The 13,094-nt window shown below is 41.5% G+C and overlaps 1 protein-coding gene across 5 annotated transcripts in view; it reads left to right on the top strand.

The window, feature by feature from the left end:
- The window catches only part of snx4 (sorting nexin 4), a 138,995-nt gene that overhangs the window by 112,627 nt on the left and 13,274 nt on the right, over positions 1-13,094 (top strand). For all 5 annotated transcript variants that reach the window (XM_060930230.1, XM_060930229.1, XM_060930226.1 and 2 more), the window contains 5 exons: positions 1,116-1,254; positions 1,327-1,476; positions 3,273-3,320; positions 3,765-3,820; positions 3,951-4,023. In XM_060930230.1, coding sequence (XP_060786213.1) covers positions 1,116-1,254; positions 1,327-1,476; positions 3,273-3,320; positions 3,765-3,820; positions 3,951-4,023 — 466 coding nt within the window. The remainder of the gene's footprint in view (positions 1-1,115; positions 1,255-1,326; positions 1,477-3,272; positions 3,321-3,764; positions 3,821-3,950; positions 4,024-13,094) is intronic.

The following is a 13,094-nucleotide window of genomic DNA, read 5'->3' as shown; positions in this document are numbered from 1 at the left end:
AAAAACACGTTTTTGTTGTTGTTTACATCTGCCAAAGCTACGTTGCGATGTGGAATTTTCTGAAAGGTGTACAGAAACCCCCAGAGACGGGGATAAAGCGGCCTCGGTCTGAAGAGGAGAAAAAGGCCGCCGATAAAGCATACGAGAAGGAGAAACGGCAAAGGAGTTATAAGCAAACGTGGGAGCAGGGTAGGCCTTGGCTGCGATACGATTTTTATGGAATAATTTTTTTTTTCAAGTTGATTCCTAGTCGATATGAAGCTCCTAATGCTTTCTCTCTCATAAATGGTTAAATACAGAAAGCATGTTGGATGTATTTTGGGTGCTATAGTCATGATAGTAAGTATATTTGTTTTCAATACTCCTACACCAAGTTGCCAAGTTTTCCAATATATTATTTGTTGATATTATATTATGGTGCTCTGTGTTGTTGTCATTTATGTATTTAACAACAGTATCAAAATACTCAGGTCTTGAAATAAATGCACATTAGTCATGAACAATGGTAACTACTCTCTTTTTTTTTTGTGTTATTTTTGACAGAAGTAAAATTCATACATGAACAAATTTTGGCTAGTTGATTTTCTGTTTGGCGAGTTACTTTGGAAGGTAACTAGTCCAGCTGGCTGGTGAAAAAATATATGAATTTCTAGGCCTGTGTGGGTTTTTTTTTGTATAACTTGATTTCATGCAAGTCTGAACCAGCTAAAAGTTCAGATTTTTATTTATTTTTTGTCATTCTCAGAACTTTTATTTTCATGTTTGGTTAAACTTCACAAACCCTTTCGGATTAGAAAGATGCACAACATGCACTTATTGACGCACAGCACCATGGCACCATTACAATTTTGAAGATGTGTATACTGCGGTGTCGGTACGTCTCCGAGCGCCATGTTTACCCATAAACAAATATGCTTTTAATGCAGAAATGTAAACTAAACGCAAGTGTTTTGATCCCAGTTTGAATCCACACTTCCAGTGCCATTGTCCACTTGAAGAGTGCACTTTCATTCAGTCATGTTAGAATACTAATGAATTCTTTATACAAATTATCTTTTGCTCTAATTTGCTTTGGAGTTACACCGCTAAAAAGTCTTGTATTCTTTCCTATAAAGGCCAGTGGAGGCTGCATCTGAGGGTACAAATCCTGCCCCTGACTCTCTGTGGAGGCGCTACAGCGAGTTCGAACTTCTCAGAAATTACTTGTTAGTCACCTATCCGTTCGTAGTTGTCCCGCCTTTGCCTGAGAAACGGGTAAGTGCAGCTTCTTGCTTGCATGCATGCAGACGTTTTTGGGATTATGGCTAATTATGTTTATTGTTGCAGGCTGAATTTGTGTGGCACAAACTTTCTGCAGACAACATGGATCCGGACTTTGTGGAGAGGAGAAGGGTGGGGTTGGAGAACTTCCTGCTCCGGGTTGCTTCCCACCCTGTTCTATCCAGTGACAAGATCTTCTACTCCTTCCTCACTGAGGTAACATGGAAATAGTTAACCAAGCACCTAGCTTATCTTATAGTTCTGTAGCTAACAGTTTATAAGATGTATACTAATTACTCGGAGAATATTATCACCTCTGGAGTATCCGTAACTTGTTTTTCTTTATTGAATAATAAATCGCTTTACATGGTAGGAACAAAACGTCCTTAAAGAATCACTCACCGTTTTTGTCTGACTGTATGAGACTGAGCTGCTAACAATCATTACTTAAATAACTTTTGCTGAGATGTGGAAGTAGATTTCAGAAATATAGACTGTTCCCTGCTTTTTGGTGAAACACAAATTTGCATAATGGAGCATGATTAACTCCTATTGTACGGTGCAGTAACATTAATGAGGCAGCGTGTTGGAACAGCTTTCAGCATTTCCACTTCACCGCTCCAGTATCCCCAGTTTGACCCTAAGTTTTGTTTGCTGTGTGGAGTTTTGCATGTTCTCCCTGTGTCCATGTGGGTTTTGTCTGGGTCTCTGTCTGTCTGGGTGTCTGTCTGGGTGTGTCTCTCTCTTTGTCTGTCTCTGTCTGGGTGTGTGTCTGTCTTGGTCTCTCTCTCTTGCTCTTTCTCTCTCTTGCGCTCTTTGTCTGTCTCTCTCTCTCCTCCTTCTTTGCGTTTGTGGGAGGGAGGGAGGTGGACCCGTTCCCCATCAAAGGGTATATTTCAGCCTCCTGCCCAGTGTTCCTGGAATAATAATAATAAGTTCAACTTATATAGCGCCTTTCAAGAAACCCAAGGATGCTTTACAATTATAAACAAAGAAAAAAATAATAACAATAAAAAATTATAAATAAATGAATAAATAATAAAAAATAAAGTCCACCAAGTAGGGGTCAGGATGTAATTCCCGTGGTGTAGCAGCCACAGTCCCACCAAAAGGCGCACGAAAACGAGTCCCACATCTCCAGCACCGCCGCCGTGACGCCGTCAGCCACATCGCTCGAACACCACGCCGTGGATCAACAAAGCGAGCAGAGAAGCTCCGCCACGCAGAGCGCTGGTGTGTCCCAAACCGCCTGCACAGCCGCCGCGACGCCACCGAGCAACATCGCTCGGAACATCACGCCAAGCGTTAAAGCGCAGAGCACTGGACAACCACGAATGTTAAATGAGCAGCGAGCTCACTGCAGTCCACAGCTGGGAGCGCAGGCATCACCCACAGCGAACCAAGGCCTAGAGGGAACCAACGCCCAAAACTGGGTCCGGAGCTACACCACAACCGGCGGACAAAACACTCAAACACCAAACTACACACACACACAGAAAAAAAATACATAAAATGAAAATTGAAAAAGAAAGAAAATAAAAAAAAAAAGCTCTGGTGAGAAGCGGCAGCCAGAATGCGCACAATGTACTCTCAACCGGAAACGGAAACCAAAAAAAAAAAAGTGGAATAAGTTTCCAGGTCCATGACCCTGACCAGGACAAACCAGATGGATGAATATGATTGAGACCCTCAAGATGACTTGCTCGTCATTGTGTTTAATACTAAATTAGGTGTTTTTTTTTTTTAATTATTCTTCTTGGTTCTGTTTTTAAATATAGAGCAGAAACTCTCTGATAATGGCAAGACAAATTGAGCACTCTGTGCACATCTATTAATTGCACTGAAAGGATTTAATTATAAAAACATGTATGTGTTTGTGTCCTCTGTTTTAAACTTTTGTTTCCACAGCAGAATTTGATCTGTTGGTTACGTTATCACAGTGTATTATTATGTGCTCTTATGACCACGATGGTTTTTGTCAATGTCAAAACTACATCCTCTCTGCCCCACAGGAACAGTGCTGGAAGGAAATTGTATTTGAGACTGGATTTCAGGCAAAGGTATTCCATTAGTGATTTATGTCTGGTTGTTCTTATGCCCTCTCTGAGACCTTTTTATAATTTTTGTAGCTGCCTTATTTGACCATGTATCTTTCCACCATGTGTTTCTAATCATCATTCGATATACAAAAGTGACATGGAGTTGGCTTAATACGCATCATTACTCTGCAGTCTCTCTGAGCATGGCCGGAAATGTAAAAGGGTAATGACACCAGTCAATTAAAGTGCTAGTAAAGTGAAGAATCTTTTATGTTTGCGCTGTCAGGATCGAGTCAGAGGGAGCAGCAGTGTTCGTTCTTTCTACATGTGTGGATTTGTACGTGTGTGGATGTTGGTAGCGTTCTTTTAAAGCGAGTGTTGCAGCCTTTGACAAACAGGTGCACAAATACAGACGTGCATTCCAAATCCCGTCCAAGTACTGTGATTTTCTTTCTACTTTTCCAGGCAGATTCGAGGTTGAAGGCTTTAAACGCTACGTTCAGGGTGAAGAATCCCGACAAGTAAGTGATAGGTTTTTAATTAGGCATGACCCTAAATTCTTTTTTTTTTTTTTTTAAGCCAAAAGAGGGCCATTAATCTAAGAGTGCCACATTGTATTATACAAGTTTTTTGTCTCTGACTCTCTCTCAGGAGGTTTGCAGATATGAAGCACTATGGAGATGAGCTCCAGTCTGTTATATCACAGCTGCTGCGTGTGCGAGCTGTGAGTACTAGCAGCTGCCAAACACACGTACTTCAAAACACTGCATACTAAACACTGCCTCTCATGGTGGATTTGATGATAATATTGCAGTCATGATGACTGTAGTCTTGAGATTCTGCTTAATTTTGCATGAGCGTGAATGAAAATTACCATATGTGCACTTGAGAAATGAAAACAGTGCAGCAACAAGGCCATACAGCATTACTGACTTGCTAAGAAGAACAACACTGAAGTTATTTGCCTTGTTTTTTTTTTTTTTTTTCCAGTGAATTTAAATAAAGCTACTTGAGATCTGCTAAACAGATATGAAGACGCCACCATTGCGAATCTCCTACTTAATACACAACATTAACTATGAAGCATTCAACCATTATCGGGGAGTTTGAGTAAAGCATCAGTGTTTTTGAATTTGGATGAACGAAAGCTATTCTCAGATTGATTGATTGCAAAGGAAATGGTTAGTTTTCACAGGGTGAGAAAAGTTTCAGTAAGTTTGATAGTATGAGATTGAGCTGCCAGGACTTTAGCAAGAACTCCCATCCATAGTTACTCAGAGAGAACTTTCTCACTGGTGGAAGCAGATTTTGGACATACAGACTGTCTTTCACTAACCTGAGACCTGGGGGTCAGCATGAATTTATAGAGCTTTTACAGTAATGCTTTTATGGCTGAGGACTACAGTTGACTTGCTAACTTTAGGACTGCAGTTATCATGAACAGTTTTGCACTCAAGTTTCCATCAATGAAGAGTTATAACATCAACGAAACTGTCTTCATGTTAAAATTGTTAATGCTGTCATGCTGTCTGTTGTTGCCCAAATGAGGATGGGTTCCCTTTTGAGTCTGGTTCCTCTCGAGCAGCGCTCGAAACTAACGGTGTCCCGATGTCCCGGGGACCATAAAAAATGTCATCGGGACACAAAATTATCATATCTGGGACAATCCCGGGACAATGGAAAAAAATAGATCTAGAAAAAAAGTTCTACATTAATATTATTTACAAAGCCGTAACACATACGTAGACATTCACCTAATTTGTCAATTTTAATTTTAAAACGTTAACAGCGAAAAATGCATAGTAGCTACACTTTCGATGCACCTGCATCCGTAGGCTACAGAGCAGCGCATTCTGTTCTAGAATCTTCGGCCGGTGTCCGCATTATATGGACTTGGAATGGAATTGCTACCGCACATGCTGCACCGACTCTTGCCAGAACAAAAATGCTGAAGTGGTTGAAGCGGACCGACCGCGGGGAAGAAACTGAAAGCCCAGACATAACGTCTCCGGGACCTTCAGGATCCAAAGTGTCCTCGCCTGGTCTGCAGGCAACGCGAGCAGCTGAATGAACTTAATGAACACTGTTAGACACGTTATAAAATACAACAGGAATGATGTGGATGATATTGACGGAAGATACCGTTCAACAGAATACCATAAAATACCAAATAATAGCCGAGTTCCAATTAACCGCCGAGTTCCCTTTAACGGCCGGGTGTACGCGTGTGTTGTGACAAATAAAGGCCGGTTCCGAATACTCGCCGGGGTCTAAAAAAAAAAAAAGCGTCCGAACGGTCTATCTAGAATCTTGAGGCCCAGCACTTTTCTGGTTTTCTGGTGTTTAAACGATTTTGCATTGCATAGTTTTCTACCGAAACAATATGAATGAATGAATGAATGAATGAATGAATGAAATTATTTCTATAATACTGTTTACAACATTTTGTTACGTGATAATAAACATGCCATTTCAATGTTATAATCTTGGTCTACCGTAATATTTCTTGAGGAATGCAACTCCGTAACTTTTGACAGATGTCTTAGCCACCCCTTTGGGTATACCCAACGAAAGCCAGCGTGTGTGGTGACATTGAGGACTGCGGGTTTCCAAGGTTGGACTGCTGCTTCTGTTAAACGACCTAAATTGCCGAATGCATGCGTCAAAGCACACACTGAGTTTTATTAAAGACCTTATACCATTTCACTTGCCCTTACCCATTCGGATCTGGAAGACGCTTTACAAAAAAGGTGAGAGCGTTCTAACATGCATTTCAGTCTGCTCACGGCCAATCTAATCCAAGGGGCCTTTTCAACAAGTAATCTGTCGTGCAAGTTGGGCAGAAGCACGCGTCAGGCAGGCAACATGTAGGCCTACAAGTCAGTAACCTATTCAACTAACTTTCATCCGAACTTTAAGTTTTCTACGGGGTCGAGCCACCGTACCAACTCACTCGGGGAATAGGCTCATATCGGCCAAATAGGGAGACGTCTTGGAGAGAAACGTGATGCAAGATGACAGTATGTAGCCACTGCAGGTCACTTATTTTTCAGCATAAGAAAAAATCCTTTGGTTTGACACTTCGCACCCTAATTATGTTGCTTCAACGTCGCGCCCTCCATGCAATTTCAGATTGACAGACATCGCGAAGCGCAAAGGGTGGAGGCTGCATGGGTGAGGGTGATAGCAAGTGACCATAACTTTGCAGAGTAATTAAATCACAGTGCTGCGCACAGACAATGGTGTGGTTTCTTGATTATTTTGTAAAGCATGCGCTTAACTAGTCATTAACAGGAAAAGGTGTGTGATTTATCCTTTATCCACCCTGACTGTGCCATGCGAAGATGCATTCTGCGTCTTCAAAATTCCCCGAAGTCGGCACCGTGCTATCTGTAATCTAACTCTAAACAAACTGTAAGTTATACTGGTTAAAAGTAGGCCTATCTGAGAATGATTTTTTTCCCCGATTTGAGGTAGATTTTGGGGAAGGTATTTGTGAAGAAGGAATTAATCGCCTGTTCCAAATAGCCGCCTAGTCTCTAATACGCGCCGGGTCTCTTACGTGATTGAGACAAATAATCGCCCGGGCTATTATTTGGTATTTTACGGTAAGTGAGTTTTCTTGGTGTCTTTCTAGTTCAGAAAGTTTAGTCAGTCAGCAGCACAACTAGGCTCGGACCTGGCACTATGCTGATGTTGCTAACGTTTGCACCCGGCAGCGAAAGTTCATAAAATGGATAACGGAAAGTTCATAAAAATGGATAACGGTAATGGATAACGGAAAGTTCATAAAAATGGATAACGGTAATGGTGAAAATTATAAGTTGGCCTTATAAGTGCCAACAGATATTCAAGGTATAAGTAGATGAAATGAACATAAAAGGGGTCAGGCCCGGCGCCAGGAACAGTTTACTAAGGGGGCAATTAGAAATCGCAAGGGGGCAAATATTTTTTCATATAGTGTGTAGTAGTGATGGCGGTCTGACAACGTGTTTCAAACAATTAACTGCGCCAACCACAAAACCACGGCCCCGAAGGTTGCTTTAGTCCGGGAAAGTCATGTGACATATTACCAGGGCAGTTGCACTTTATCAGCACCCGTGCCCACCTGTTAACCCTCCCCTCCAGTTTTCTCACAGACACGCGTTACAACCGGAAAGATGCCAAACATAAAACAACACACACAAACCTACAGGCAAGTCCTTTACATTTAAAATACATACAAATAGCTCCGCGGCATGAAAACAAAATGTCAATGCAAGTCTAAGGTACTTGGCTCGGCGGCCAAAATCATAATTTTAAAAAAATCAACAGACCCCGCGGCTGCACCAGTAATAGCCTTCCTGACTCGCACCGAGTCAACGCTAACCACTTAATCCGCGATCCCAGTTTAGGCGTGTAGGGGACTAAACACTCTGAAGTGATGAATTTTCACCCCCGCTGCATGGGGGGTGACGTCAACGACACATATTCTTACACTATTTGCGCACAAAGCGGACCATATATGAACACATACACCAACATAAACGGAGATAAACTTAGCCTACAAAGAAAGAAAATGGATTCACAATATTGTGATTGAATTAGTTTAATTCGGTGGGGGAAAGACTATTCCCGTAAACTGACTGCATATTGCAGGATATTGCAGAGACAGTGCACTTGTAAGTGTACATGTAAAACCCCCGCCCGCACGACCCTTGTCCTCCTTATCACAGGTCTGTGTGTGCGCGGCTGTGTCAGCATTTCACATATACACCCACAATAACTAGTCCCCAGTAGTTAGGATTGATACATATGTCTAAAACAGGGTTAATATTAAATTCAGGCTTTTTGAAATAATCCTACCTTAATACAGTTGAATTCTACGATTGCAACGTAAGAATCATAACAACCAATCAGATTTGTTCTACCGTGCCAGTTTTAGTAGTGATTTATGTGAAATGTATTTTTGTGCAATGCGCAACCACTTAATATTTCGTATTTCAAAAAATGCAAATTATTAATACGTCTATAATACATTATATTTTCATAAGAAAACAATTAAGTGATCTGAGTATCCGTTGAGGGGGCGGGGCTGTAGCCATGAGGGGGCGACGCCCCCTTTCGCCCCCCCATGGCGCCGGGCCTGAAAGGGGTCTTATTTTCAACTAAAGTGTACTGCAGATGTAGGGAGTTGAAACATTTTCTGAATGAGCTAGTTGGCCCCTTTAAATAAATGGGTATCTATTCATACAGTGAGATCGCCAAAGTTTAATAAACTGAAAATGCAATAACTAATTTTGAAGTAGATGATGTATTGGACATGTCGCTTGTGTCTTGTGACTTATTGTAAAAATGATATAAAGGGTTCAAAATTGCATAGTTACAAATATAATAGTAACTTCATATGATAATATTAACCACTGGTTATTTCAGAGAGGAAAAAATAGGGACACTATTGCTTCCATTCGGGACAATACAACACAGAATTCGGGACCACTGGGGGACACAAAGAAAAAAAGTTAATTTCGAGCCCTGCTCTCGAGGTTTCTTCCTCATGTAGTCTGAGGGAGTTTTTCCTTGCCACCGTTGCCACAGGCTTGCTCATTGGGGATAGATTAGGGATAAAATTAGCTCATGTTTTAAGTCGTTCAAATTCTGTAAATCTGCTTTGCGACAATGTTTATTGTTAAAAGCGCTGTACAAATAAACTTGACTTGACTTTACCTTTTTCCTATATGTTCCTATAAATACAATGGAAAACCCAGAGAAGTTTGCTTGGCTGGCCGCTTTTTCTCTTTGCATAAAACCAAAAGTATAGTGAAAGTTAAAACAGAGCTTAAAGGTACTCTGTAGAGACTATTATTAGTGTGATGTCACCATTATGTGGTGATAAAGGACAGAGGCAGGGTTCTCCACGAGGGGTTTTTGAGGTGCAGGCCGCCCCCCTTTCTGTGATTCCCGCCCCCGTTTAATTTCTGCCTCCCCTTTACAAAAGGAAGAGAGACGTCCCTTTGTTTTCTTTGTGACAGCCTTTCTCTGTTGGAGTACCGACAATGCGACAACACCCGAGTGTGAAACTCATTGTGTGTGAGAGCGAGCAGCCTCTCCCACCCGCGCGCTGTGCTTAGAGACACACAAAGGCACACAGAAAGGGCAGTATTTGCTCAGAGTGCACCCTCCAAACAACGGGGATTTACACGAAATCAGGAGATATTCATTAAATTCTTTCACACTGAGTGCCACAAGGCTCTCCTGAACACGTTGATGTAATTTTATTTAATTTTTTTGTCTGTAGTGTAAAAAATGAGGACGCTAGAGCGAGTTAAAAACGAGTGACTTTTCTGATTTTGCAGTACAAGCGCTGCCACGTTTATAATGGGAGTCTATGGGGAAGCGCACCTGTCCTCTCCTCACTTTAAGGCTTCTCATTCAAAAACTGTAGGGGTAATCGATAAGGGTCACTAATCTGTAGGTCGTTTATTTTAGACATGTATCTAGCTATCTGCTCATTAGAAAAATGAGCCGTGTAGTCCGTCGGTTGAAATTGATCCATTTTGTATACGAGTGCAACAATATTCAGCTGTGTTGTTGATCGACAAGATGGCGGCTGTTTACATTCCAGCCGGGATTCGGTCACGTGACTGCAAGAGGTCTATAAAACTGTATCAACTATACGCTGACTGGAAAAAATAATTTTTTTAGAGAGTAAAGTACATTGAAAAGATGTTGTTTTAACTATATTATATAGTTAAAACAACATCTTTTCAATGTACTGTAAAAAAATATATTTTTTCCAGTGGTGCCTGCAATTACATTTCCATTTCAAACAATGTCAGCTTTTGTGGAGCAGTGTGAATATAGTTAATACAAAAACTTTTCTGTACTTTTGTTCTTTTTTTTGTAGTTTGCTAAATAAAAAAAATATTTTTTCCAGTTCCATTTCAAACAATGTGTCTGAATATGATGTGTAAGTGTGTAATGTTTGATGTATGATGTGTTTTGTACCAGTCCAATTGATTCCTCTATTCTAAATGATTACAATTTGAGATTATTTTATGCCAATATTATGCAAATGACATATGCAAATCTATGCAAATTTGTTTCAAGGTCATCCGATTGACCCCCACCCCCTATATTTTCAATCCGTGGAGAACCCTGAGAGGTATACTGTATGGCCAAATGTAAGTGCACACCTGACCATCACACCTACAGTGCCTTGCAAAAGTATTCATCCCCCTTGGTGTTTGTCCTGTTTTGTTGCAGTACAAGCTGGAATTAAAATGGATTTTTGGGGGGTTAGCACCATTTGATTGACACAACATGCCTACCACTTTAAAGGTGCCTTTTTTATAATTGTGTGACAAACAATAAGATGAAAAAACAGAAATCTGGAGTGTGCATAAGTATTCACCCCTTTCATATGAAACCCCTAAATGTGTACCTTTTAAAGTGGTAGGCATGTGGTGTAAATCAAATGGTGCTAAACCCCCCCCCCCCCCCATCCATTTTAATTAGCGTGCTTGAGAAAGCACACTATTCTTCTTAAGTTTTATTTTTATTATTATTCGTTTTCACCCGTTTTTTGGATCCACTACTCCTTCTAGGGCTTTTGAGGTAGAGACACCGTTCTAATGCTGAAACGTAGGGCCTGATCTGGAATGGTGTGCTTGTTCAAATGGGTGTGCTACCCCTTGTCGTTCGTCCGATATTCCCGTTTTTCGGTAAAATTCCGTGCCATTGAAATGAATGGGAGTGATGACGTCATAAGGAGCTCCCCCACTCTAGACATTAGAGTGCACACAGCAGCAAAAAACTGAATTAAAATTGCGATTTTTACAGCCAAAATCCATGTTTTAAACCCTGTAAAACCTCTGAATTAAATTGAAAAACATATAAAAGGGTGGAGCTCCCTTCAAAATGCTGTGAAAGAGTGTGACGGGCTGAGCCGTGACGCTGACGCAGCGCGCAGGCCGCCATTTGCCAGCATTTTTACATCACTGCTGTCCTGTCGCTACATTCTTCATCTGTATAATCTTTGTCTAGTCTGAAAAAGTAAAATAATCCACACTGGCTGTTAAAAACTTCATTTATTGGTTAAAACTTTTATTACAACAACTCCGGTAGCAATTCACTCACCAGGCATTCAAAACATTCTTCCGTGTCTCGTTTGGGGAAAACATGGACTGTTCCACTGGGAGGGGGGAATAGAGGGGTTTCCCGGGTCCCGGGGCAGTCCATTCTGACGGGGGTGTTTTAGGGGCAATGACTTAAAAGCCATTTGGAGGGTTCAATAAGGTATTTTTGTGCATGTCAGTTATTGTATGTATTTTATAGAATGTGAGCGAATGTGGCTTCGTTTGAGCAAGCACACTCCAGCAGTTTCTACAGAGGAAATGCAATCTAGTTCCAGCTTGTAATGCAACAAAACAGGACAAACACCAAGGGGGATGAATACTTTTGCAAGGCACTGTATATGTTTGCTTTCCCCAGAATGTTGCCACAACGGGTCAAGTGCAAAACTGTATACTGATGTCTTTTGTATGCTGTGGCATTACAATTTCCCTTCACTGGAACTAAGAAGCCCAAGCCTGTTCCACCATGATAACTCCCCTGTGCACAAAGTGAAGGCCATGAAGACATGGTTTGCCGTGGTACAACTCAAGTGTCCTGTACGGAGCCCTGACCTCAACCCGACTGAACACCTTTGGGATGAATTGGAATGCTGAGTGCACCCCAGGCCTCCTCGCCTGACATCAGTGCCTGACCTCCCTAATGCTCTTGTGGTTGAATGATCACAAATTCTCACAGCCACACTTCAAAATCTAGTGGAAAAGTTTCTGAGAAGAGTGGAGGTTATTATAACTGCAAAGGGGACTAAATCTGGAATGGGATGTCCAAAGGGTGTGATGGTCAGGTGTCCACAAACCTTTAGCCATATAGGGAGGGAAAGTAATCTCATCACCCCCTTCTGGATGCGTTCCAACCTCTATGGCAAAATGAATGGGAATATCTTTTTCAAAAAATTACGTTTCGGCTTACACTTCAAAGTTAAGACAATGGCTTCCATATGTTGTGCATGTCGGGCAGCTCTATCGATCCTGGTGATCATACTTTATTTTTTCCACCGATTTGAATTGTTTTGAATTTTTTTTTTTTTTTTTTTAACAAGCTGATCAAAGACTACACGAACCCGACGTCGCGTATGTGACGTCACCGCAAGTCTAGCCCCTTTCCAAACCTGTAGCAGGTAGCGGCCGGCGAGTAGCCTACATCAACATGCTGATTTGTATAGCGTGGTTGGCGGAGTATTTCTGTACCAATAAGAAATGCATCCCTCGTGGGGATAACCATTACAGATCAGGGCCGGCCGTGGGATAGCTAAGCCTACTGCTGACATAATAGGCGCGACTCTGACTAGACAGTTTGGTTGTAGTCCGTTTCTGACAGGTGCAATTTCGATCTTTTAAAAGACAGCGAAATTTCACCTGATGATACTTTCACAGTTAGTAGATGATCCCAACATATACAACACATTTTTTGGGGGGTGTACAAGTTCCATGTCATAATTTCGTGGGATTTTTTTTTAAAAATCGGGTCTATGGGATTTTCAATAGTATGGCTCTCGGCTTAGGAACGCTACCACTAGGATCGCTGTGTTTCACTCTCCCTCCCTATAGTGTGCTTGTCCAGAGTATGGATGGTTCTGGATTCATGTGAGTAATTGTACTCCGCAGTCTGGTGGAAAAGCTCTCTTAAGGCCTTATGTGTCCATCACATTGGTTGCCCTGTACACGGTTTATATCTTAACGCTAT

Source organism: Neoarius graeffei, chromosome 9, assembly GCF_027579695.1.
Source record: "Neoarius graeffei isolate fNeoGra1 chromosome 9, fNeoGra1.pri, whole genome shotgun sequence".
NCBI lineage: Eukaryota > Metazoa > Chordata > Actinopteri > Siluriformes > Ariidae > Neoarius > Neoarius graeffei.
The sequence above is the reverse complement of the archived record's forward strand: the minus strand, read 5'-3'. Positions and strand labels throughout refer to the sequence as shown.